Raw genomic sequence first — 23,914 nt, 5'->3', positions numbered from 1 at the left:
CAGGAGGGCCACTCATGCTCTGCAAGGAACAAGAGCCACGAACCCCAAGGGACAGTCCAGGTCTTAGAGAATTTGCTCTGCCACCCGTGACCCCAGCACCACGTATGGCCCCAAGCACCACCCATGGTCACTTGTGCGCACAGAGCCAGGAACCTGAGCACAGCCAGGTGTGGCCCCGAAACCCAAACCCAACCAAACTATCACCCACCCAAACTAAAACAAAACCCCAAGTGCCCAAAACTGTCAAAGAGGGGGGAGAAAGTGAGCTGATCTTCCGAGATCTGTCCAGCTCTGGAAAGGAGCGGGCCCAGCTCTCTCCTCTGTGGACAGGCCCCCTTCTGACCACCTGGCCCACGGTCGCCTCATGACCCCACGGCCATGTGGGGTTCACTTCCCTTAGCGGCTCTGGCCCTGGCAGGCAGCAGATGGACAGAACCCCACTCCTGGGCAATGTTTCTGTGAATGACAGCAGCCAGATCCCGAAGTCAGCCGGGAGGTGCAGGCAGAATGTTCGAGGGCTGGTTTCTGACGGCCAAAGCCAGGGCTGGCTGTTTGATACACCCCAGTGAGCCCCATCAAAGCTGAGGCGGAAACGGCCGTTTCAACACCACCGCTGGCCTAAGGGGTTCAGCTGGGTGCAGTCTCTGCTGCTGCCAACCAGGGGAAGGGGCCCCCTGTGCCACATGCCACACTCAGGGCTCCTGTGTGCCAATGAAAAAGGGTAGTGTGACACGCAGCAGCCTGGCCTCAGACAGCTGCTTCCAGCCCGAGGGGCGTCACAGGAGAAACAAGTGGCCTCAGTCCCTCAGCTGAGACGGGGCTTGGCTGACAGGCCGAACTCCCTCCCTGGGGTCCCAGGCTCAGGTGAGGACATGAAGAGGGTCAGTGTCAGGTCATATGCTGACCGGAAAAGAGGATTTTTGCGGCAGTAGGCTGAGCGGACACACACAGAGACCCTCCTGCGGAAGGATGAGCAGGGAAATCCACCGAGCCTCTCTGAGGAAGCAGTCGGGCTCAGAAAGGTGGCATCTGGGGACTGGGCATGACTTCCATTTTTTTTTTTTTTTTTAGAGTCCTAATTCCACCTATTGATGTTTGGTGTCTCCCGAGAGCTCTCGGCCCAGCACGAGGGAAGGTGCAGTGGGGGGCCCACGATTCGTGGTCTCGGGGGCAGTGGCGGGAGGCAAAATGGACAGGCGATCTGGTCCGCCCACGCTGGGATCTTACAGAGTCGCGGTCCTCCATGACGCGCTGGGGCCTGGACGTCGATGACGGGCTCGTGCCCTTGAGCCTCTTGAACTGCGTGAACAGGATGTTCATGGTGGCCAGCAGGACCTCTGAGAGGTTGTGTCTGATCTGCACAGAGATGGACACACGGAGTAAGGTCAGCACCGAGCACCAGCAAGGCCAGCTGGAGGGCGGTGGGGAGGAGTCACCGGGAGAGCCAGTGGATAGAGGTGAGAGCAGATGCGAGAGCAGAGCCCAGGAGACGGCGCCTGGAAGTCAGGTGCTCACCCCGAGCCCCACTTGGACATCCCTCCCAGGCCGGGAAGTCCGGCAGGGCGGCACACTCGGCTCTCCGGCCCCCACTGCAACCAACCAGGCACCCGGCGGGTGAGGAGGCGCAGGGAGGGGCAGGGAGGGCTGCAGCGAGAAGGACCACATGGCTCCCTCTACAGACAAACCTGCCTGTAACAGAGGGACAGGCTGGCCCTAGCGACTGTCCTTCGGAGCGGCACCAGCGGCCCCCCTGGAGTGTCTGTGGTCGGGAGACTTGCCTTTTCCAGCAGCCCAGTTCAGGGACAGTTGGCCTCCGAGTCCACAGTTGATGCACCTGCCCCGTGGTGGGACCCCCCGCAGATGTGAGCCCAGCACTGATACTCCCTCAGAACACAGGGATGACAGAGGAGAGAAAGACCCCGGGCTCAGCCGGAAACCCGCCTCTCCCTAGAACACGGTGGGACCATGGAACAACTGCAGTGGGTCAGAGCTGGACCGGGAGGCGCGGACCGGGATGGAGCGGATGGTCCGAGGATGCACCGAGTGCCGCCGGAGTCCCATGGTTACTCGCCAGCGGGAACCCAGAGCCCCCAGTGGAAGACAGGCGGGAAGCACCCACCTCATCGCTGAAGTTCCGGAAGGCCGCCACTCTCTCCTCCACACTCTCCTGGTTCAGGGGCACCAGCTTCAGGCGATCAATGATCTGTTCGGAGCAAACCCCCCAGCCCCGATGACGCAACCATCATAGTCACTTCCTCCTCTCACACTCGGCGCCCGACGCTCCCAGTGGGCTCATCAGCAGACGCTGTTCTTGTCTAACACGCGACTGACTGAGGAGGTTCCCATCCTGGGGGACACCCGAGAGACAGCATAGGAGCCAGGGATGTAACTCCAGCGAGGTCCCACTCTGACCCCCGTGATGCAGGCCAGCACCCCCCCCCCCGCACATCTCCAACCCCCCAGCACCAAGGACAGCTGAGAGCAGAAATGAAATAGGCCCCAGGTCACGTCCGCCTTTCTGGCCTTCTTTTCTTACTGATGACAGTTCCTTTGTCTTATTAAATGAATCCTCATCAAGTGTTTGGCATCCTGCCCCTGCCTCATACCCGCCAGGGTCACACCTTGTGGTGCCTCAGGAACCCTATGTGGTTCCAGGGATCTAACCAGAGTCAGCCACGCGCAGGGCAAGTGCCTTAACTAATTAAGCCCTGCACGATCTTGCGGGCACTCCTGAATAGGCCCCGACACTTACATCAAAGGCTCTGTCGATGTGACCACTGTGATACTCATCGAAGAAGGTGATCAAGTCCAGCAGAAGGTAGAATGTGGAGTCCACGAACTTATTTGCACTGATTCCCTGAGCCCTGTACCTGGAAGGCAGAGAGAAGCAGGACGGGAAGTAGCACATGTCCCCATGCGGGACTCCAGGAGGCCCCTTCTCACAGAAGGCAGAAACAGGAACCTGGAGATCTGCTGCTGTCTGGGGCCACACCCGGCTGTGCTCAGGGGTGACCTCTTGTGGTGCTTGGGGGACCATATGGGATGCTGGGGATCGAACCTGGGTCGGCCACGTGCAAGGCAAGCATCTTATCATCTCTACTATCTTTCTGGCCCAGGAAATCTACATTTTTTTTAAGTGAACACCCCCCAGCTGGTGGTGTTCTGAGGCTACCACTGCCCCACCCCACCATTGTTCCAGTGGCTGACCACCCGACCTAATGGGCAACAGCACACATTCTGGGAAATTCTGGAATGACAATAAATACCTAAAATCCTCTGGGACGCTGGGTGAGGGGGAGGGGAACAAAGGCGGAGTAATGTTTCTTTGGAAAAATGACCAAACAGTGGATGGATCTGACCCAAATCCCCTCTAAGCATGGTCCTCTAGTCCCAGCACCAGCTCAGATCCACATCAGAAGAGGGTGCATGTGTGTGTGTGTGTGTGTGTGTGTGTGAGAGAGAGAGAGAGAGAGAGAGAGAGACATAGAGAGAGAGAGAGTGTGTGTGTGTATAGGAGAGAGAGAGAGGGAGGGAGAGGGTGCATGCGTGCGTGCGTGTTGTGTGTGTGTGTGAGAGAGAGAGAGACAGAGACAGAGTGTATGTGTGTGTATGTGTGTAGGAGAGAGAAAAAGAGAGAGGGAGGGAGGGAGAGGGTGTGTGTATCTGTGTGTGTGAGAGTAAGAGAGAGACATAGAATCAGAGACAGAGTGTGCACGTGTGTGTATGTGTATGAGAGAGAGAGAGAGAGGGGGAAGGAGGGAGAGAGTGTGTGTGTGTGTGTGTGTGTGTGTGTGTGTGTAGCAGGGTATGTGTAAAACATTCAGCAGCCATTGCCAGGAACCACAGGCTCAAGGGAGAGACCTTATTTGCTAAAGAATGTTCTGTGTGGCTCCAGGAAAGTGCCTGGCGCAGCTGTTTTACCAGGAGTCTCTGCCATGGGCACCAACAGTAAGAGGTGTTGCCCCAGTTACAGGGGTTCTCGTCGGGTGATCAGTGACCACGGGGTGGGAAGTGGGGGGAGGAGGGCAGACTGAAACCGGAGGCCTATGTCTGAGAATCCCTGCATCCGGCCAGAACCAGCTGTGTTCCCGCCACTGAATCCGATGTGCAGGGCTACATGCAAAGGCCCCTTTTTGTACCCTTTCATACCATCCTGGGACAACAGTTTCAGTCTGACAGTGCCAGGTGCTGGTCATGGTGTGGGGCACGGGAATCTGCAAACAGGGCTGGCGGGCAGTGAGTCGGCAGGGCCCTGTGGCACTACCTGGGGCTCCGAGGGACGGGCAAGGGGCGTGCTTGGAGCCCGGGGCTCACCTCTCTGCGATGGCGAGGGCCATGTTCTTCAGCCTCTCCTTGTTGGACTGGGGCGCGCTGATCTGGGGGACCACGGGGCTGAGCAGTTTGTTCATCAGCTCTAGCACCTTGTCAGCATTCTAGTTGATGTTTTTAAGTTAAAGAAAGAATGAACGAAATGGAATAAATGGATCAATCAAAAGAAACACTAAATAACCAAAGTCAAGGGAGGCATCTTCTGGGAAAATGACAGGCGGGAATGTTCCCTGGTCTGAAACTGGGAGGGGGGTGTCACACAGACTTCAATGGAACCGTTGCCAAGTTGCCTGTAAGGAATCTGCACCTTTCCTCTCTCATTCAGAACTCAGGCAAAACATCGTTGAATTAAAAAGAACACCTGGGAACTCTCTCTTCTTTAGTTATCAAAGGACAGGCAGGCCCTGAACTCATGTCCTGACATAGAAGCCCTGTCCCGGGTCTCCCCACCATCCTCGCTGTCGTACTGCTCCCTATGCCAGCCCACCAGTGCCTGCGGCTGCCCACGCCAAACACCGCGGCATGTGCCCTGGTGGCTGTGCCACAGAAACGAGACAGCTGTGCACTGTGCTGCCAGATGAGACGGTGTTCTCTGCACGCCAGTCTGACTTTGCCAGAAGCGCTTTCTTATGGGGAGAGATACTTCTGTAAGATCAGGATTTCCGCCTAACCCGACCACTGACTGCTGAAACAGACAGAGCAGTGCCACAGCGACGTCACCGAGATGCCAGGGGTGGGCGGGAGGACAGGGACCTGCTGCCTCACCTTGGCAAGGTCATATAGCTTGGTCGCTTCTTCGAACAGTCCTTTATTTTCGGCCACGGAAGCAACTTTGTTGATGATAGGCTTCGTGTCATTGGTAAACTTATCTATGACTCCAGGCTGGCAAGACAAATCAGGGAGGGGGAGAAGAGCGAAGGCGCACAGAGCGATTAGACACAGGAAGTAGTTGGGATCGGAAAACTGCTCCAGCCGAAGATGCAGACTCAGGCCAGTGCAGCTACTCTCATCGGTGGGGCCCCGGCTCTCTTAGATGTAAGGGCCATGGGCCGGAGCAACAGCACAGCGGGTAGGGCGTTTGCCTTGCATGCGGGTGACCCGGGTTCGATTCCCAGCATCCCATACGGTCCCCCGAGCACTGCCAGGAGTGATTCCTGAGTGCTGAGCCAGGAGTAACCCCTGTGCATCGCCGGGTGTGACCCAAAAAGAAAAAAGAAAAATTAGACGTAAGGGCCGACTAACCCCATGAGAGGGGCCCTCCACAGTGCCCGGGCAGAGAGGCAGGCGGTGGGCCACACTTGCGTCAGCAGGGGGACAGCTGCGCTCTCTAACTTCCCCAAATGTTCTAGAGAGTGACAGGTCAGATTGCCTAGGATCTGAAATTTTCTGAGAAGCAGGCATGAGGGTGAAAATCAGGAGGCAGAGGAGAGGCATCACAAAGAGTCCTATCTGCTTAAGAGAGACGGCGGGAGAAATCCAGCGCCTGCCTGCGGCTCTCCAGCATCCGTGTCTGCTGACAGTCACGCACCAAATGAGGTCAATACTAAGAATGAAATCGCCCTCCTTGCTGCGCAGCAGGCCAAGGAGGAGGGTCGAGGGGGCCTGAGGAACCGCAGAAGAGCGAGGTGGACTGACTGGCCATCACGGTTCCCAGCCAGTGCCCTGCCAGGACGAATGACCATGCGTGCCACCCCGGAGGCAGAGGATTAGTGAGGAGCATGGACTCAGGGTCAGAAAAGACCAAATTCAGATTCAAACTCTTGGACTTGCTGCAGGGTCTGGAAGGAAACTACCGACCTCTCTGCTCTTGTTTCCCCACCTAGAAACTAGACAAAAATGGTCCCCAGCAGGGTGGGAGCGACAGGGCAGCGGGGAGGGCATTTGCCTTGCAAGCAGCCAACCCAGGTTCAGGCCCCGGCATCCCATACAGCCGCAGCACTGTGTCCTGGCACTGTAAGTGGTCTTCCGAGCACCATGAAGAACAATCCCTGAGCACAGCCAGTGGGGCCCCAAAACTTTTAAACAAAGAAAAGAATCTCAGTATGAGACCAGGGCTCTAGCTCAGTGGAGACTACGCTTCATATGTCTGAAGTTCTGAATTCGACCCCAGCACTGAGTAAAAGAAAGAAAACCTTACAGGTGACCAAAGGATCTTGTTTTTAACAGACATTGTTTGCCCTTAAAATATGCAAATCGTGCAGCGAGAGTTTCTGTGATGCCCAGAACGCTCATCTCTCAGTGCCTGCACGGCAGAGCTGAGAAGGGCTGCCAGATGAGACGGCATTCTCTGCACGCCAGTCTGACTTTGCTAGGACCACTGGCTCAGAAATATGCAAGAGAAGTGATTGCACTGACTGGCCCGGCTGCAGCAGCCAGGGGCCGGCTTCTGCCTCTCGGGAGCTGTGAAGGCCCCGTGCTCCCCCAGACCCAGCCTGCAGCTCAGCCTCCTGCCCACCGACAGCACAGACGGGGCAGGCCGGAACCAGTGCTGACCTGGCGCAGGCTCTCTCCCCACGACTGGGAGAGGTCACCCACCTCCCTCAGACTCACTGCCTGCATCCGTAAAAAGGCGTGGCCCTGACCCAGAAAGGTCCAGGCACTGCCCTCAGAAGAGAGACCAGTGACGGGCGAGGGGCATGGCCATGTGCTCTGGGCAGTGGTCCTGCTGGGCGCTGTGCTGTCTTGGGGTATCACTGTAGTAACCCGACATGCTGGGGACTGTTCTTAGTTTTAGAGCTGCACTCCACAGTGCTCAGGGGTTACTCCTGGCTCTGCACTCTTGGCGGGGCTCAGGGCCTCACACAGTGCTGGGGATCGAACCTGACTGGCCCAGTGCAAGGCTAATGCCCTCCCCACTGTACTATCTCCCTGGACCCTCGAGCTGAGTGTCTTAAACTAAGCAACTCAGATCTGTATCTTCAGGACCATGAACTCTGAACTGGAGCCGCATTCTTCTGACAGCTGTCAGCGGCCCACTGCAAAGCCCCACAGCAAGGGCCACGTTCCACTCACCTTCCTACTTCCATCGTTTTCTAGTTTCCCAAGGATCATATCAAACTGTGGAGACAAAGAAGTTCATGAGATTTACAAGACATATATACAGAAGCCGCAATTCTCCGGAGGCCAGAGGAGAAGGCCACAGGGAGAGCCGAGAAGGATCCCACAAACTCGCCAAAGGCAAGGGACACCAAAGGCAGGTTGGAAAATGCCTGGCCTTACACCATGGGGATTCTCAGCTGTCACAGTGTTGGGGTGTGTGTGTGTGTGTGTTGGTGGGGGGACCCGTGGGGCACCACACGGGCCTGTGAACACACACCCTGAAAGTCACGGGGGAAGAGAGACAAGGAAGACAACCTACCTCTCGGCTTTCTATCACGAGCTCACTCACGCAGCGCAGAAACATGTTTTCTCCCTGACTGTCTTTCTCGTCTCTGGAGGGAGAGAGAAGCGGCCTGGTCGCGGGCAGGTCCCGAGGTCTCGAGCGAGCCCTGTCTCTGCAGGCAGGAACCCAGCCGAGCTGCAGGAGGGGCTCCCGGCCGGCCTTACCTGAGGAAGTAGAAGTACTGCAGGGCCTCCCGGGGGTCCGTGGACTCGAACTTGCGGGTGTAGAGCATCAGGAGCCGCACGAAGTTCAGCCGCCGCACGCAGGGAGGGTCTCCGGGCTCGTGGCTGACTGAATGGCAGCAACGGGACCGGTCACAACCGCGCAGCCCCTCGGACCCACAGGGCAGGGGCTCCGGGAGTGGGCTCCCCCAAGCCCACCCGCCTCTGCTCCTGCACCCCCTGGCAGCCCCGGGCGCCCCACCCTTAGTGCCTCTCCGGTCGGGGACAGATGACAGTGCTCTATAGGGGCCGCTCGCAGGCTGGCCTTTGACGGGAAGGACAGAAATGACAGCCAGCCCAGCACGTGCTCCGGGGGAACCAGCCGCATGAAGGGGCCCCTGGTATTGGCTCCACATCCCCCTGGTCCCACGCAGACACACACAGACGCTGTGCCAGTGGCGGCCTGCGGTTGGCGCCCTCGCTGGAACCCGACGCACATTCCCGCTCTCTCTGGGGAAGCTGAGCGAGCCCAGGGCAGCCTGGAGTCGGACTCCGGGTTTTGGCTGGCGCAGGGCCCCCCCGCCCCCACTCACGCAGCTGGGCACTCTGGCCCGAGGACTTGAGCAGCAGCCTCAGCTCGAAGAGCACCAGGGCCACGTGCACGGCGTGGCAGCGCAGCCGCTCTGTGCGGAACAGGAAGGCGATGGCCGCCTCGAACTGCGCTGTCAGGAACAGCACTTGGAAGTACAGGAAGGGCTGCTGGTTCACCGTGAAGTGGGACTCGCCTGCAGAGACAGGAGGCCGGGCGGCTCAGGAGCCAGCGGGGGCGGGGGATGCACCCGGGCCCAGGCACTGATCTGTTCTTCGGTTTGGGGGTCACGTGATGGGTGCTCAGGAGCTCCTCCTAGGCCAGTGCTCCAGGGGATGGGACCCCAGGACGTGCTCTGGCCCTCGTGTGCCCCCCACCACTCCCGGGGCCTGCTTCAGGCCTCACAACACAACACGCAAGTGAGTGGAGTTGTGAGACCCGAGCTAAGGCCGATCTCCCTCCTTAAGACACACACACAGGCACCCCTGAGAGAAACCCCCACTGGCCATGCGTGATCTGCTCATTTGCTGCTGCGGGTATGTACTGTATGCCTGAATCTTCCCTCTGGAATATTTGCTTCCGATACTATCTTTTCTAAGATGCTTGGTTTCAGGGTAAGAGCAGTCTTGGAAGATAAGTGGAGAAACGATCTCTATTCTGTGTTGGAGAAGATCTGACAGAAGACTGATCCTATTTATTTCCCCTATGTTAGAACTCCGAAGGAAAGCAAGCAATTAAACGATTACATGGCAAACCCAAGTTTTTTAAAAAACAAACAAAACAAAACAAATCCCGGGGTGCTGGCATCGGGCAGGAGAGGAAGAGTTCAGGATGCTCAAACAGGATGCAGCGAGAGAGCTGCCTCATGTCCTCCATCCTGAGGCCGGTCACTGAGGAGGACAGTCCTAACAGATGCTCCGGTCCTCTCAGACTCACAGACCTGAATTCAGACGCCTTTAACCATGAGCTGGAATCTTCTCCCCAGTAATCTTTCATTTTGGGGGCCACACCGGTAGTGCTCAGGGCTTACTCCTGGCAAGATGCAGGGGGTTCACATGGGATGTCGGGGATCGAGCCGTGTGCAAGGCAAGCATCTCATTTGTTGTCCTATCTCTCCAGCCCCAGACTTTTCAATATCGGATGGGAGGTGAGGATAGGAAAAAGCACCTCACCCTGCTTGCTGGGGAAACCACTGCTGGGAGACGCTCAACCCTCTTCAAGGCCCTCCCTGAGCACTGTCTAGAGTCCACAGAACTGAGCAGAGGTACACTGTCACGGCCACCGGGTCACACTCATCCTTCCTACGCTACCCAGACTCGAGATGGGCCCTGGCCTGGCTGTGTTCTGAGGAGCCACCATAGGCTGAAGGAGAGAGGGCCAGCATGGCCTCCCCAGAGGGAAGGACAGCAGCGACCTTGGGGATCAAGAGAGAGCATGATGGTGCTGTTCCAGGGAGCTCACCGTAGTCTTCCAGTAGTTGCTTCTGGAACTGCGAGAGCGTGAGCCGGTCTTGGGGCGAGCTGGTACCGTCGTCATCGAAGCACACCTGGTTCAACTAGATCCCCCGAGAGACGCCAGTGTCAGGGCCAGCTGGTCACCCAGAGTGCCCGGGAGCAGCTCTGGTCACGCGTGGGGAGCAACAGAGCAGGAACAGGGGTGCCTGCAGGCTCCCCGTCCCCCAACTCTGGGTAAAGCCTGAGAGGGCAGCGGGAGCTGAGGGAAGGGGTTCCACCCAGCAGGGACGAGGGGACAGCGCCTGCCTTCAGCCACAGGTAGTCCTCGGTCTTGTCGGCCACCTCGCTCTGGTTGTCGGTGATGTCGCATCTGCCGATGACGCAGTAGACGGCGCGTTTGTAGGGGTCGGTGTTGTTCCGCAGGGCCCGGCGGTAATGCAGCCGCAACTTGTTCTCCGTAGCTGGGGACAATCTGAAGACAGAAAGGCACAGAGACACGGCGCTCGTGGGGTGCGACCCCACTCGTTCTTAAGGCAGGAGCCAGCGCAGGAGCCTCCCGACACAGAGATGAGAGGGAGTCTCTCCCGCCACCCCATCAGCCTCCCTCCACTGTCCCTGTCCCAAATAAATGACCTGCACTCAGACCCTTGCCCCAGGGTCGCCTCCAGGCAGAGCCTGGAGACAGGGACCCTAGCCCTGAGCCACTCCTGCTATCGGCACAAACAACAGGGAGGCTTCGTCTAAGACAACTTCTGGGCCTGGCTCACCCAGGCTGCCAGAAAGTATCCCAGCTGCCCACAGGGATAGCTGTGGGGACACCATCACTCCTTCCTCCTACAGGCATACACATGGGAACTGGTTTAAATAGGAATTTAAGTTTAATTTTATTAATAAGATGCAGAGGAAAACTAATGTTTTGTCATGTCTTCGTGCAAGAAAACTATAAAAAAAAAAACCCCAAAACAACAACTCAGTGACTGGTTTCAATAATCACGTTTCAAGACCATTAACTTCTGATTCTAGCCTTTAAGCTACAAAGCGCACTTCAACAGTCCCATACTGGGATAAAAAGCAAAGCCCAGGCGTCAGCAAGGAAGGGGGCAGTGGGGGCACTCGGGGGCAGAAGTGGGAAACTAGACGCAGGACCCGGGGGGCCCATTCTGGGAACTGGGCAGGGATGAACCAACAGGCAATGAATCGGACAGTTATGGTCAGAACAGAGCAGAGGAGCCAGGCCAACGACTGGACCAGAACCCCAGGCACAATCAGCAAATGTCTAGGCAGAACCCAGAGCAGCAGTATTCATCTTTGGGTGCCAACCATTCCGCACGTCAGCACCCGCTGTGTGTCCGTGTGTGTGAGAGGAGAAAGCTATTCCCACAGGCGGTATATCTTGGTGTCTAACCTAGCTGCACTTGGGGCTCCCGCTGGCCAGGTGAGTACGCGTGAGTGCCCAGAGGTTGGCTCTCCCCCGGGTCTCTCGGGAGCCTGCGCCTGACTGCTCAGGAGGCTTCTGTGAGAACACAGCACAGCCTAGTTTTCTGCAGTGCCTGAATGAGCTCAGGTACACAGGGTACGTGACTCCATGCTTCTGGCCACAGCTCCTCCTGGACTGGACACAAAAGACCCCAGACTCAGACGTGCCAGACAGAGGCGGCTCTCTCAGGACCTGCTCGGCGGCTGGCTGTCGCCCTGCTCCGACCAGCTTCCCACGCGTCCTGCTTTCCTGATTTTGAGCCACGCAGGGGAGGGGCGCAAACACCGCCCCCGAGGGCCTCGTGGCTTCTGGTCACGGTACCTGCGGTCCTTGCTGTTCATGTACTCCTGGAACCAGGTTTTGAACTCGCCCAGCTGGTGCTGGGCTCGGTTGACCACCTGAGAGGCGGCCAGCAGGTCTCCGCAGCGCATGCAGTAGTAGATCAGCGCCCACACGGGGTGGCCTTCCACCTCCCCGTCCTGCGGGAGGAGAACAGCGCGGGTCAGGAGTGAGCAACAGCGCCAAGACACGGCTCTCAGCGGTGCCGCCCCGCAGCTCAGCTGGCTCCTGGGCTAAGTTGGTCACTGCAGTGGCCATCAGGTGGGAGGAGCAGGCCCCCTCCTCTCTGTTCAAAAGCAAGAGGGGGTCCAGGGGACACGCAATGTGTTCCTATGAGCTGGTGGCCTGGCTCTCGAGTCTCTCCACATAAGTGCCGCCAGCCTGTGTTTCGTTTCTTCAGAGAATCCCAGTGATGCTCAGAGGGGCACTCCTGCCGCCCGCCCTGAAGAAAGGGCGAGAGGTGCCTGGCCAGCAAGGGGCCACCATGGTCAACCCGTGCGTGTGCTGCTTAGCAAACGGACACAGCGTTCCCACCACTCAACCCCTTACTCAGAGTCTGTTTCAGGCGCTGCTGGGCACTGGGAATGGGGGAGGCAGCCGTTCTGACTCTCCAGAGCTCACGCATCCCCAACTGGGCCCTGACCTCGGTCTGTACAAAGGGCCTTGATCATTCCCCACCCATCTTCTTGAGAGAAGCCACCTCTAACGACATCCTGTTTACCTTCCACCTTTCCCTGGGTACCTTTCCTGAAGCCCAGATGTGATCATGCCACTTTCCTGCTACTTGCAGCCACGGTGCTCGGTTGGCCACAACTGACATGCCAGGCAGCCCTTTCGCCTGCATGCCACTCCCTCCTCCCACACAGTGGGCGCCAATCGTTCTCTGGGCCTCCACTGTGGGGGCCCACAGCAGCGCCCTCTGCAAAGTTCCAGGGGGGCGCTTTGTGCATGGCATGTGAACAAGAATCCCAAGCGGCAGTGAGCTGAGGAAGGGCCAGGCCCTATCCTGGGACCACCCCCAACTCCGCTCTTCCGGATGTTGGAGACACTGCTCACAACCCTATCCACACTGTTCTCAAAACATGCCCAGGCCCTGGGGGTGTCATCCGTCCTGCCTCCACCCCCATCCTGCACCAAACAAACCCATCTTTCACCTGGGCTCCCCCCACTTTCTCTCCTTGACCCCCTTCCCAGTCTCCTCTCCACATAGCAGGTTTTTTTTTTGTTGTTATTTTGTTTTGGGGCCACACCCACAGGTGATGCTCAGGGGTTATTCCTGGCTCTGTGCTCAGGATTTACTCCTGGTGGTGCTCGGGGGAACACATGGGATGCCAGAGATGGAACCCGGGCTCGCTGCATGCAAGGGAAATGCCCTCCCTCCTGTACTATCGTGCTGGCTGGCCCCAGTATGGCAATTTTTTTACACATAACTTCATTTTAATGAAAAAACATCTACCAAAGAGACTGGTCTGACGAGGCATGACACAGAGCATGCAGACAGTACCTGAAGTCCGGGCAAGGGAGCGGGAAGCTTGATGTTCAGAAAACTTCGAACCAACTGGTAGGTGCCAGGTACGCCACCCAGCTGCGCCTGATGCAAATTACCGAAGACGGTCACGAGGGTGTAGTTCTTGTAACTAGAAAGATCAAACAGGACAAGTGAGGAAGGGTGAACATACAGGTCCGCAGTGTCTAGGAGACGCTGAACTCCGCAGCAGGACCCGGACTGAAATCTGCCTGAGAAGAGGAAACCAGCAGGCTGAAGGGAGCAAACTGCATCATTCATTCAGGGGGCCCCGAACCACAGCGAGGATTTCTCCTTCCCATCCTTGCAGAAACTCAAAAGAATCCCCGGAGCACCATAACTGCAGACTTCACAAGCACTCAGGGCTTAGTGTGAGAAAGAACAATTGCTCTGGATCTCAGTCCAATGCTGCAGTGGGTTCCTTTGAAATTTTTTATTTTTGGAAAAAAAATATGAACTTACAAAAATTAAAAGAACAGTTCAATGAATACTCACAAACCCTGCAGTTAGATTCACCAGTTAACATTATGTGAAATTTCTCTGCTCCATATATGTAAGGAAACACACAGATGTGTGAATATATACATATGCATGTATATATATATGTGCACTCAACACATACTTCGGTACACGTGCTCACATCCTTCACCCCCACCCCTCAAACCATTTTGGTTTCTTTTGTTTAGGGGCCACACCCAGCGGTGCTCAGGGATCAGTCCTGGCAGTGTTCGGGGAACCATATCTGGTGCTGGTGATTGGACCAAGGCTGGCAGCGTGCAAAGCAAGCACCTTACCTGTTGTACTATCTCTCCAGTCCTTTTCTCACTATTTTAAAATGTGCTACAGAAATAAAGAAATCAGGGACTACCCTCTCTGTAAATACTTGACCACGTATCTCCTTAGAACTTAAAAATTCTTCTACCTAACTTTCAATTATGACACCAAGAAATTTAACACTAATATACTGTTATCTAAAAATAAACCAAGACTCAATTTCTGAAGTAATTATCCTTTATACTCTGTGTGTTTTAAAATCCAGGCTCCCTGGGCAAGTACAGAGGGTAGGGTGCTTGCCCTGCATTGCAGCTGACCTCAGTTCAATCCCCAGCACTCAAACGGTCCCTTGAGTACTGCCAGGAGTGACAACTGAACACAGAGTTAGGAGGAATCCCCAAGCCCAGCTGGGTGTGGCCCCAGAACCAACAAAATAAAATAAAACCCAGATGCAGTCAAGGAAATGCTGTTTAGCTGTTCTAATCCAGAGTAATTCCAGACAGTGACCTTTTGAATAGACTCCAGATCAGCCGCAGAATGTTCTGCAAATGGATGGTTTTTCCTCATGATCTGGATGAGGTTCAAATTTGGTGGGGGCTGGAGATTGCAGCTTGGACCCCGGGTGTGTAAAGCATGAGCTCAAACATGAGCCATATACACAGCCGTCGGGTTCAACTCAAGATCCCCAAGGATCATCTGACGCTGCTAGGTGCTCCTCCAGTCAAAGAACGGGCTGATACTCTCTGTTCCCCCACCCCCAGTGCCAATCACCATCTCAAAGACTCAATCCTGAAAGATCAAAATCCTAAAAATAATTCTGACAAAGAAAAAAAATAATTCTTTAGAATCTGCTGGTTTACCTTTTGAAACGGGGACTTAAGAACCACAGACACGTGCTGAGGCAGAGGGTCCCCTCGTGTTGCAGAAACACAATAAGTGGTGACTTTCTCTGGGCCAGGGTTTGGCTTTCCTGAAGAGACTTACACATTCGCCACTAATTGAGAGAGAAAACCTGGGACCGGCTTCACTTTAAGTCATGGATTGTAGCATGTTCAAAACTGTGCCTACTGCTTTGTTTTAAATCATCTACACACAACTCATATTCCCGTTGGATCGAAAAATTCTACACTGCAGCTGCTCTTATCAATGGGTTGATAGCTGGGAAAAGGGAGCACTTTTACAAAGGTAAATGCTTCTCTGAAGAGTTGGTGAACTTCGCTAAGAAGACGAGTTCAACTGGAAGCCCCAATAATGGCAGATTTGGCATTAGGTGCGATCAAGGCCCCTACGAGGGAACTTCTTGGGATTCTCAAGAGAGTCTGGCTTTTGCCGGGTAGTCCAAGGCACAGGGTGGGGAATTCAAACCAACGGGCCAGCCATGCGGCACAGCAAGGAGGAAAGTGCCAGCCAAGAACTCGGAGCATCTGCCTGCGTGCACACTCCTTCAGCTGAGGAGATTCCAGGAGTTCTTAATGAACTAACGCCACGTTTGCCAACAGGAGCCAGCGAAGTCACCAACTGGTCTGCAGAGAACGACATGCACAGGAGGACAAGATGGCAGGCTCACAGCAGTGCTGCGGCTCCATCACCACCATGGCTTTGCCAGGTGTGTCGTCTGCCTGTGAGAGCGTGCAGAAGAGGGTGCTCACGTGCCTACACCATGGAGACGCACGGCATGGGAGATGGCAGCCTGCAACAGGGACTGCTCGTGCCAGGGCACAGCGCACCACGCAGGGATGCAGTGCCAAGTGGGAGACGAGTGTCAGCGTCTCCAGGAGAGCCAGGCCCAGGGGTCTTTTTGAGAAAAGAGAGCAGCTGCTCTCCACGACGGAGGACTTGAACATCGAGTTCAGGGCCATGGACGCTGGCCAGCTTTGGGGCCACATCTGTGTAGCAGCCCAGACTTGTCGCTAGAATAAGGAACACTTTGCCATGGAGGAACAGTTGCGTTTTTTCCTGTGGTTTTCTTTTGTGTTGTCAGGATCTTAAATTTGTCAGCACTTTTTTTTTTTAATGGTTCACTATTTGTGTTGTCTATTCCATCGTCACAGCATTTCCAAGTCTGGAGCTGCAAATTATGTAAAGACTTTTCAGGGAGTTCAAATTCATTTCACAGATTTCTGCTGCTGGTGCTGTAAAACTGGTTGCAAAGAGGACGTGGCTGCCTTTGGGAGCAAGTGCGTCCATGTGGGCAGGAGTGCTCACCCCGCCTTCGGAGACGGAAGTGTCCGGCTGTGTATCTGCACCACGAGAGCACTTCTGCGCATAGGTGTCCTGACCTAGAGTGCCCTATGAGATGTTCTGTCATGTAGACAATTGTCTTAAACATTTCTTATTTTACTGTTTCTACCCCCCCACCCCCCGAGATATACTTTTGGGATTTTGATTTTCAGGCTTTCAGACTTCAGGGCTTTTGATTGCAGAGGTTTTTTTTTTTTAACATCCAGGGTCCTGGTGGTTGGGGCTATGCCTTTTGGGATATGATGCAAAGCTCCATTCCTGGGCACTCTTCATGACAAGCCCATTTCCCCCCACCACGTTTGGTCACTTGCTGCCCTGGAGTCTCACCACCATAACAGAGATTACTTTGTAATCAGGATAAAACCTGGCGGTCAGGTGACAGTTCTGTTCCCTAGCTCTCCATTACACCACGGTTTCAGTTTCTAGTGATTACTCGCTGAATCACAAGCACACGGGGATTGCAAATTAATTTTTCATTTCCTCTATGCTTCTAGCATGCTTCTTAAAGGCCTCTATGGTGGTTTAAAAAATATTTCTACACTAAAGTTAAATGAATTCACTCATATCCAAATGTGGGGTTAATAAAAGAAATTTCTAATTGTGCATCTTGGTCAGAAAAGGGCGAAAGCGCTTATAAAAGCCAGGCACATCACACGCACAGAGATGTCCCATACTCGAGGAAGCACAGAGAAGAAAACCCCCAAATACCAATCACTGGAATGTGCCACAAACACAGAAAAATACTGACAAAGATTCGGGAAGGAGCTCAGGGGTACAAGCCCTGCTTAGCATGGATGAGGGCCTGCGTCTGAGCCCCAGTGAACTCCCACCTCAGTACCCCAAACAAACAAAGCTGATACAGACAAATTACTAAGATCTCCTTCCCTGGCAGTGCCTGGAAACAGAGGCTGGAAAGAGATCTGCATGTTGCAGCAGCCAGGACAGCGGATGCTGTGCCTCGAGTGGTCTTGTAACTAACATCAGGGTGCTGGCAAGGTCCCACACAGAAGCAGTTACCTAACTCACTCCCGGCTCAGGAATACGCATCCTGCCTCTAATCTGGAGTGACGGGGGCCCTTAGGTCAAGCGTTCATTTTCAGCCTTATACAAAAAAAAAAAATCATTTGGGACTGAGTCTACTTGACTATTTTTTACAGCTAAAATATTTTATGTATATAAAAATAATATAATAGCATCTTATAAATAAGGTTATAGTATTGTGAACAGGAAACTCCCCAATAGTTGAGTGCTGCTGCAGAAATGGAAAATTTTCTGAAAAATGGAATAAAAATAACAGTAAGAGGTGCCTTAGCAGATACAAAACCAATGAGTACAGCCTGGTAAACTGGTAAAGCAACAATGCTAAGGAATAAGCCCATTTATACACGCATTTGGCTCTTCATGGCTAATGATCAATAGACCCCAAACTTACATTACAAAACCTCAGCCGAAGCCCGATGAACCTCTCTTGTGCTTATGCCTGAAATGAAAGAGCCACCCGGACTCCAAATTATTCTTAACAAGGAAATGGAGATGAGCAAGTTTAATCTGGGCTGATGGTGCTCAAGCAGCTACTGTGCATAATGAACACATCCCGTGGCAGGGAGGTCTGCTCTCTGCTCAACCCAGGCAGCGACAGGCGGGGCCCGAGGCCTTGGACGAAGTATGACTTTGCTGGTAAAGGCAACCAGGCGGGAAGCCCGCTGGCAGCTGCAGAGGCGCGGGGGCAAAGGGCTCCAATCTGCCCAGTGCGTCCACTCGGAACTCTCGACCCAGCCCGCAGGGAGAGACCCGGCACCCTGGCTCTGAAATAGAAGCTCTAGTGAGAGCTTCTGAAATATTCTGAATATTCTGAAATAGAAGCTCCATGAGAGCTAAAAGGAGCAGCCTGGAACGGGCCCTCCTGATGACGGACCAGTGGGGAGGGACTCAGGTGTGAGCCCACGAGGGACCCACTCCCCACAGTGAGGTGGCGGCCAAGAAACACAGGACCAACTCTCAGGCACCGGTGGCTGGGCAGGATCTGAACTCACAGGATCAGGTGAGCAGAGGAGAGAAAAAACACCCAGGTTGAAGGGACCTGCCCAAAGCTCCATGGTGCTGATACCGCCGAGTAAAAAACTCAAGACACAGAGAGAATCCAAGCCCCGTGAGGGGATGGGATCCAATCCAAGCAACTAAGGGTGGGGACCCTAAGGTGACATGGCCTCACAGGAAGAGACGGCTGGAAATAAAGAGAGCTAGTTGACTGCTGCCCCCATGGACTATGATGCTCAGTGCAGGCACCGCCCTGAAAGTGACAAGTCTCTGGAAACGGTCACCTCTCGGCCTTGCCCCGCATCACATGGTCCCAGGGACCCAGCATCACTCGGCAGCAGCAGCGCCTCACCTCTGCTCCAGGTAGCCCAGGGCCTGCCGGACGAAGTCCATGCGCACCTCCACGCTGCTGCGGCTCTTAACGGCGTCCGTTGCCGGGGTGAGCAGGATGTCTGTCATCTGCTTGACCATGGTCCACATGTCAGAGATGTTCTGCGGGCAAGGGAGACGCACATGACCACAGGGCAAGGCTGGGACGGGAGTCTGGAAGACGTAGGAGGCAGGGGGAGGGGCAGAGTGCAGGGTCCTCTGGGGAGGTGGACCGACACCCCAGGGCCGCCAGCTGCCGGGGTTCTCCATGGCAAGGGGCATCCCGTTCGGAGTTGGTTTTCGGAAGGAGTACTGTTTGAGGCCTGATGTGACCACTGGCAGAGCTACGCCCACACAGAAGGAAAAAGAATGCTGAAGTCGGTGGGCTGGCCCTTAGGGCACAAACAGGTTTGTGATCCCCAAAGTCTCAGGAGTTCACAGTCAGGGAGCTCCTTTTCGGACCCTGCAAGCTCACTGGAGTTCTTGAGGCTTAAAGAAGAGTCTAACCTAAGCACCGTGGGTCCTGTGCTCCCAGGGGCTCTGCAGAGGCCACTGGTCTTGCCCAGTCTGCGGGCTTCTGAGCCGCCCATTCTCCTCCCCACTTGCGCCCTTCAAAGGGCACCTGCCCACCGACCCTCAGGCAGGAGCAGGCATCCTCCCTGGGCACCTCAACATGGCCGGGGTTCCCTTTCTCCAGAACCCACCTGGCTGCAGCCTCTCCTCAAAACCCTGTGCCCTGAAAGCTCAGGATTCTTAGAACAGTCCCGACCAAAGCAATTTTTCCACTTGGAGCCTATGCCTGGCCTCGTGTTTGAGTATTCTGAAATATTCAAGTTGGCTACATGTAGGGGAGACCCACAGGAAGTGTGCCTGAAAGCTGGTGCTGGGCCACCTCTCCTGGCACCCCCTCCCCCCCCCCCACACACACTTCAGCCTATTATCTCCTCCCTCCCCTTGGGAAGAAACTGGCCAGGGAAAAAGAGCGGAGGGGGCCAGAGAGGGATGGAACTATTGTATATACAAAGGTGGTCCGTGAAGGCCCCACTTTGGAGGGGCCAGAAGGACTGCACAGGACTTGGGCCTGTGGCTGGGAGCTGCCCTTGGTCCTCGTGGCTGGGAGCTGCCCTTGGTCCTCGGAGTACAGCTGGTTGTGGCCTAGGGCCCCTGAGATGTGATTTTTGGGGTGGTGGGATCTGGCACTGCAGGGACCATGCAGCACCACATCCCTGGGCCCTGGCACACATCTGCCATTCTGGAAGCGCCAAGTGCCCCGAGGTCTCCTGAACACTGCTTGGGAGACCCCCGCCTCCTCCACAGAATAACTCAAGTTCAAAGGCCTCGGGGGTGAAAATCACATCTTCTTCACAGTTTTTTTTTTTTTGTATTTGTAAACATAGCATATTAACAAAATGCTTACACCCTCCTTACAGCAAATTTTGTAGCGATTTAGCATGTCATACTCTATTATTAAAGTTTTATCATATAATGATCAAGCCCAAACAAGATAATTTAAAAGTAAGCCAAATCAACCACTATTTGCCAACGTCTGCAAACAATACAGACTCAGGTCCAGCCTGAGCGTAAGACTGCAAAAATATTCTTCAGACATCCACAGAAGCTTGGCAACCCATCACCCCTCACTCCACCAGGGCAGGCAGGCAGAGGTGAGGAGGGGGCCGTGGCTCCAAGGGTGGGTGCTTCAGAGGCTACATGGCGGCCTGCAGCGTAGGTGATACACCTGGGGTTCCTCCAACAGACTCAACTATAGACAGGCACGGAGATCTCACTCCTGGCCTCCGGTTTTGGAGAGAAATAAGAATTGCTGGTAGGATGGAAGCAGAGCATTTCCAATTAGCTCCAATTACAGAGCTTGCCGAAGGAGGCAAACTGGGGGAACCTGGGGCCTGGCGGACATGGAGGAGAACCCTTGGGCAGTGCTGGCCCGGTGTTCTGAAGACGCATGGAGCTGTTCATGTGTACACACACGCACACCCTCATCAACCAAACCCATGCGGGCCCAGACTGCGGCACTCTATCCCACAGACAGACCGGGACATCTTCAGCACGGCCCACAGTCAGTGGGCAGCCCCACCCCCCCGGCACCGGCCCTGGGTCTCTGCCCGGGGTGCAGACCCTACCTTATCATCCAGCTCAGCCACCGAAGCACAAAGGTCCACGAGGCTGGGCTGCAGGTGCCCGCTGACGATCTTCTCGTTATAGATGTAGATCTGAAGTGAGGAAAAGCAGCGTCAACGTCCCATCTCTGCCTGTGCCCCTGCGGCAGGTTCTGAGGCCAGCGAGCTCACTGACCGGCCCCCATGGCTCAGACCCTGGCCAGCCTCGCTCCTGCACTTGTGCTCGGGCAGCAGCACTGGCCCACGTGATACAGCCTCTGTCCAGAGGACCGGGCGGGGAGAGGGTGCACGGGACGGCCCCCCTGCACTTCCCAGGAACCCAGGTTCTCATAAGCGCTAGAACAGTCGTGGCTGCATGATGGGAGAACCCATTCCTCCCCAACAGAAACAGTGATGTTTCTGTTCTTCGGGGGGAATAGAACACTGTTCTAAGAAAAAGAACCTATGAGACAGTTCAAGTATTTTAAATCAACAACAACCCCATGGTTACCCTGGACCTGATTTATTTACCTGCAGGGCCAGGGATGGGGCCCGGGGCCTCACACACACAAGGCTGTGGTTCTGCCACTGAGTCAGATCCCAGCCCCAAACCCCTGCTTTATTCCCCAGGGGTAACTGCATTATCAGGCTGACCTGTGGGACAGACCAGAGCAGAGCAAGGCATTCTAATCCCTGATCCAGAAATCCACCGTATAGATTGTCCTTTGAGGCTGTTATCAGGTACGGAACTGACAGGAACATATATACACTTGATCTTAGCCAAAATGCCAAAAGGCGACTGGAATGGTCTTTTGGAACTGAAATGACAGAAAGGAGCTAAACTCCACTCTTGTACCTACAGCTCTTGCGCTACCCAAGACCAGGCAGGCAGGGAGTCAGGGTAGCAGGAGCCCTGCCAGCCCTCCTGGCCTCTTCCTCATCTGGTCTCTGGGCCACACGGGGCCGTGCTCAGGGGTCGGTCAAGATACCACGGGGTGTATGCTTCGCAGGACAGTCCCATTAGGCCCCAGCAATGCATGGTGCCCCTGAGCACTGCTGGACGAGAACCCCTAGCAGGGAGCAGCCCTGGGGCACTGCCCAACACAGTGACCAAATGCCACTGTTGATACAGATCTGTATCACTCCATCTTCTAGCAGCCCTGGAGGCTACTTAATACCACCCTTGTAAAAAGGAGCGAGGTCAAGGGCTGGGGAGGTACAACAGAAGGTTTGTGAATATGAGGCGGTGCCCATGCACACACCTTAGGGCTCTCTGAGGGGCCTCCCTTTGAGAGGCACCGTGATCAACATGGGCTAAGGAGACACACTGTCCACTGAAGGGGACAGTCAGACAAACAGACAGACACAGGGCTTGGTAGTGTCCTGAGTATAGAAAACACTCTTTTCATGAGCCTCTACAATTGTCATAGACCACAGATAATTTTTATCCTTAGAAGCTTATCGCTTGTAGCAGTGGATGGAATGGAGTAACAAAACGAAGATAAAACACAAAGGGTGTGAACGCAGTAGAGGGAGGGAGGGAGGGAGGGAGGGAGGGAGGGAGGGGGCTATCTAAAAGAAGGAAAGTTCAGGTGAGAGCCTGGCTATAAGCCTGTGGGAGCGGGGAGGCGGGGTCCGCAGTGCCCGTGATGCTTTAAACCAGGGGCCGCACGGACAGCACAGCGGGGAGGGCACTTTTCTAGCCAAGCCCGCTTCAATCCCTAGCACTGCCTAGGGTCCCCCAGGTCCCAGCAGGAGTCCTGAGCACAGAGCCCTGAGCACCCCTGGACGTGCCCCTCAGCCTCCATCCCCCAAAGGTCTCATGAAAGCTCCCCCAGGTCCCAAGAGGGATTTCTGACGATGCCTTCAGCTTCCCAGGAAGCTCAGCACCACGCTCCATTTGCTAAGTAAGTGGAAGGGTGAGGGTCTAATGGTGCCCAGAGGCCCCGCTCACGGCCACAGACGCACATGTCTGAGCCCCGCTCAGGGCTGCAGGGAAGGCAGCCTGTGGGAACACTGTGCTCCCCTAAGGGAATCCGGGCAGCCAGTCACATCGAGCAGAGGTCCTTGGCCAGTGCTGGTGCAGGACGGTCCAGAGGGCAGAACCCTGCTGATCCTCAAGTCAAGAACTCCCCCTCCCCGCCAAAGAGAAGGAGATCGGAGAGAAGACTAGTGGATAAAGTGCTTGCCTTGCATGCAGCCAACCCAGGCTCAATCCCCAGCACCTGTATGGTTCCCTGAGCACAGAGCCAGGAGTATGTCTTGAGCACTGCTGGGTGTGGCCCCCAAAGCCAAGCAAAACAAAGAACCCACACTGTTTTCCCTTCTTACTACTTTCGGGTTCCTGTGGGGTTCTGGAAGCAGCACACAAGAATGAAACACACAGGGAGCCTGTACTGCTTTACTCAGAGTCGACTCTGGGCAAGCACCATTCTCTGGGCCAGTCCTGTCCAACGGCCTCCCCCTGCCTCAGATGCATGTGGGCTCACACCCACTCTTCCGCATGCTTGTAGCACAGAGCTCGAAGCACGGCGCCCAAAGGTCAGAGCTTCTCCTGGACAACAATGTTGAACCGTGCTCAGTGCATAGGCCAAGGGCAGGAAACTATTTAGAAAATTTCTCTCAACAACAGAGGGCAAAGTCGGAATTCTGCTAAAAATGACCTGCCCCAGGTAATTCAGTTAATAGAGAACCCCTTCACTAAGCCATGCAGTTACTCAAGGCTTTACTGTACATGGGCTGCTGCCAAATGCAAAACAAAATGCCTGGGTCAGCATACAGGGCAGACTTCATTTCCCCTACATCAACTCTAAACCATTCTATGAGCAGGGTGCTAGAATCTTCCAGTGAACTATTAACTAGGCTTCTGAAAGAAAACTTGACTGGTTTCCCAGGTTTGACTTTCACCCCGAGTCTTCGTCGCTCCTCGGAGGGCTCCCCAGGGATGTTCCTCGAGCCAGGTCTCTGCTGTCACACTTACCTGACGGGCGTAGGCCATCTCGATGCTATCCAGAGAGCTGCGGCCAGGGGGCCCCGCATCGCTGATGTAACTGGGCTGCAGAAACACACAGTTGAAACTGGTGAAGAACAGCATGCAGGCATGCAGGGCACAAGAGCACAGAC

General features: G+C 55.1%; 1 protein-coding gene across 1 annotated transcript in view; it reads right to left on the bottom strand.

Annotated features, from left to right (window-relative positions):
- Positions 1 to 23,914, bottom strand: part of NUP93 (nucleoporin 93) — a 113,502-nt gene that overhangs the window by 945 nt on the left and 88,643 nt on the right. The window contains exons 6-21 of the mRNA XM_056136199.1: positions 23,772 to 23,846; positions 20,816 to 20,905; positions 18,661 to 18,800; positions 13,236 to 13,368; positions 11,714 to 11,871; positions 10,222 to 10,387; positions 9,923 to 10,016; positions 8,466 to 8,657; positions 7,876 to 8,002; positions 7,688 to 7,760; positions 7,342 to 7,386; positions 5,095 to 5,211; positions 4,315 to 4,433; positions 2,753 to 2,870; positions 2,120 to 2,203; positions 1,228 to 1,356 (exon numbers count right to left, since the gene is read on the bottom strand). Coding sequence (XP_055992174.1) covers positions 1,228 to 1,356; positions 2,120 to 2,203; positions 2,753 to 2,870; positions 4,315 to 4,433; positions 5,095 to 5,211; positions 7,342 to 7,386; positions 7,688 to 7,760; positions 7,876 to 8,002; positions 8,466 to 8,657; positions 9,923 to 10,016; positions 10,222 to 10,387; positions 11,714 to 11,871; positions 13,236 to 13,368; positions 18,661 to 18,800; positions 20,816 to 20,905; positions 23,772 to 23,846 — 1,860 coding nt within the window. The remainder of the gene's footprint in view (positions 1 to 1,227; positions 1,357 to 2,119; positions 2,204 to 2,752; positions 2,871 to 4,314; positions 4,434 to 5,094; positions 5,212 to 7,341; positions 7,387 to 7,687; positions 7,761 to 7,875; positions 8,003 to 8,465; positions 8,658 to 9,922; positions 10,017 to 10,221; positions 10,388 to 11,713; positions 11,872 to 13,235; positions 13,369 to 18,660; positions 18,801 to 20,815; positions 20,906 to 23,771; positions 23,847 to 23,914) is intronic.

Source organism: Sorex fumeus, unplaced genomic scaffold (genome assembly GCF_029834395.1).
Source record: "Sorex fumeus unplaced genomic scaffold, SorFum_2.1 ptg000122l, whole genome shotgun sequence".
Classification (NCBI taxonomy): Eukaryota; Metazoa; Chordata; class Mammalia; order Eulipotyphla; family Soricidae; genus Sorex; species Sorex fumeus.
This window is presented reverse-complemented; position numbering and strand designations above follow the sequence as displayed.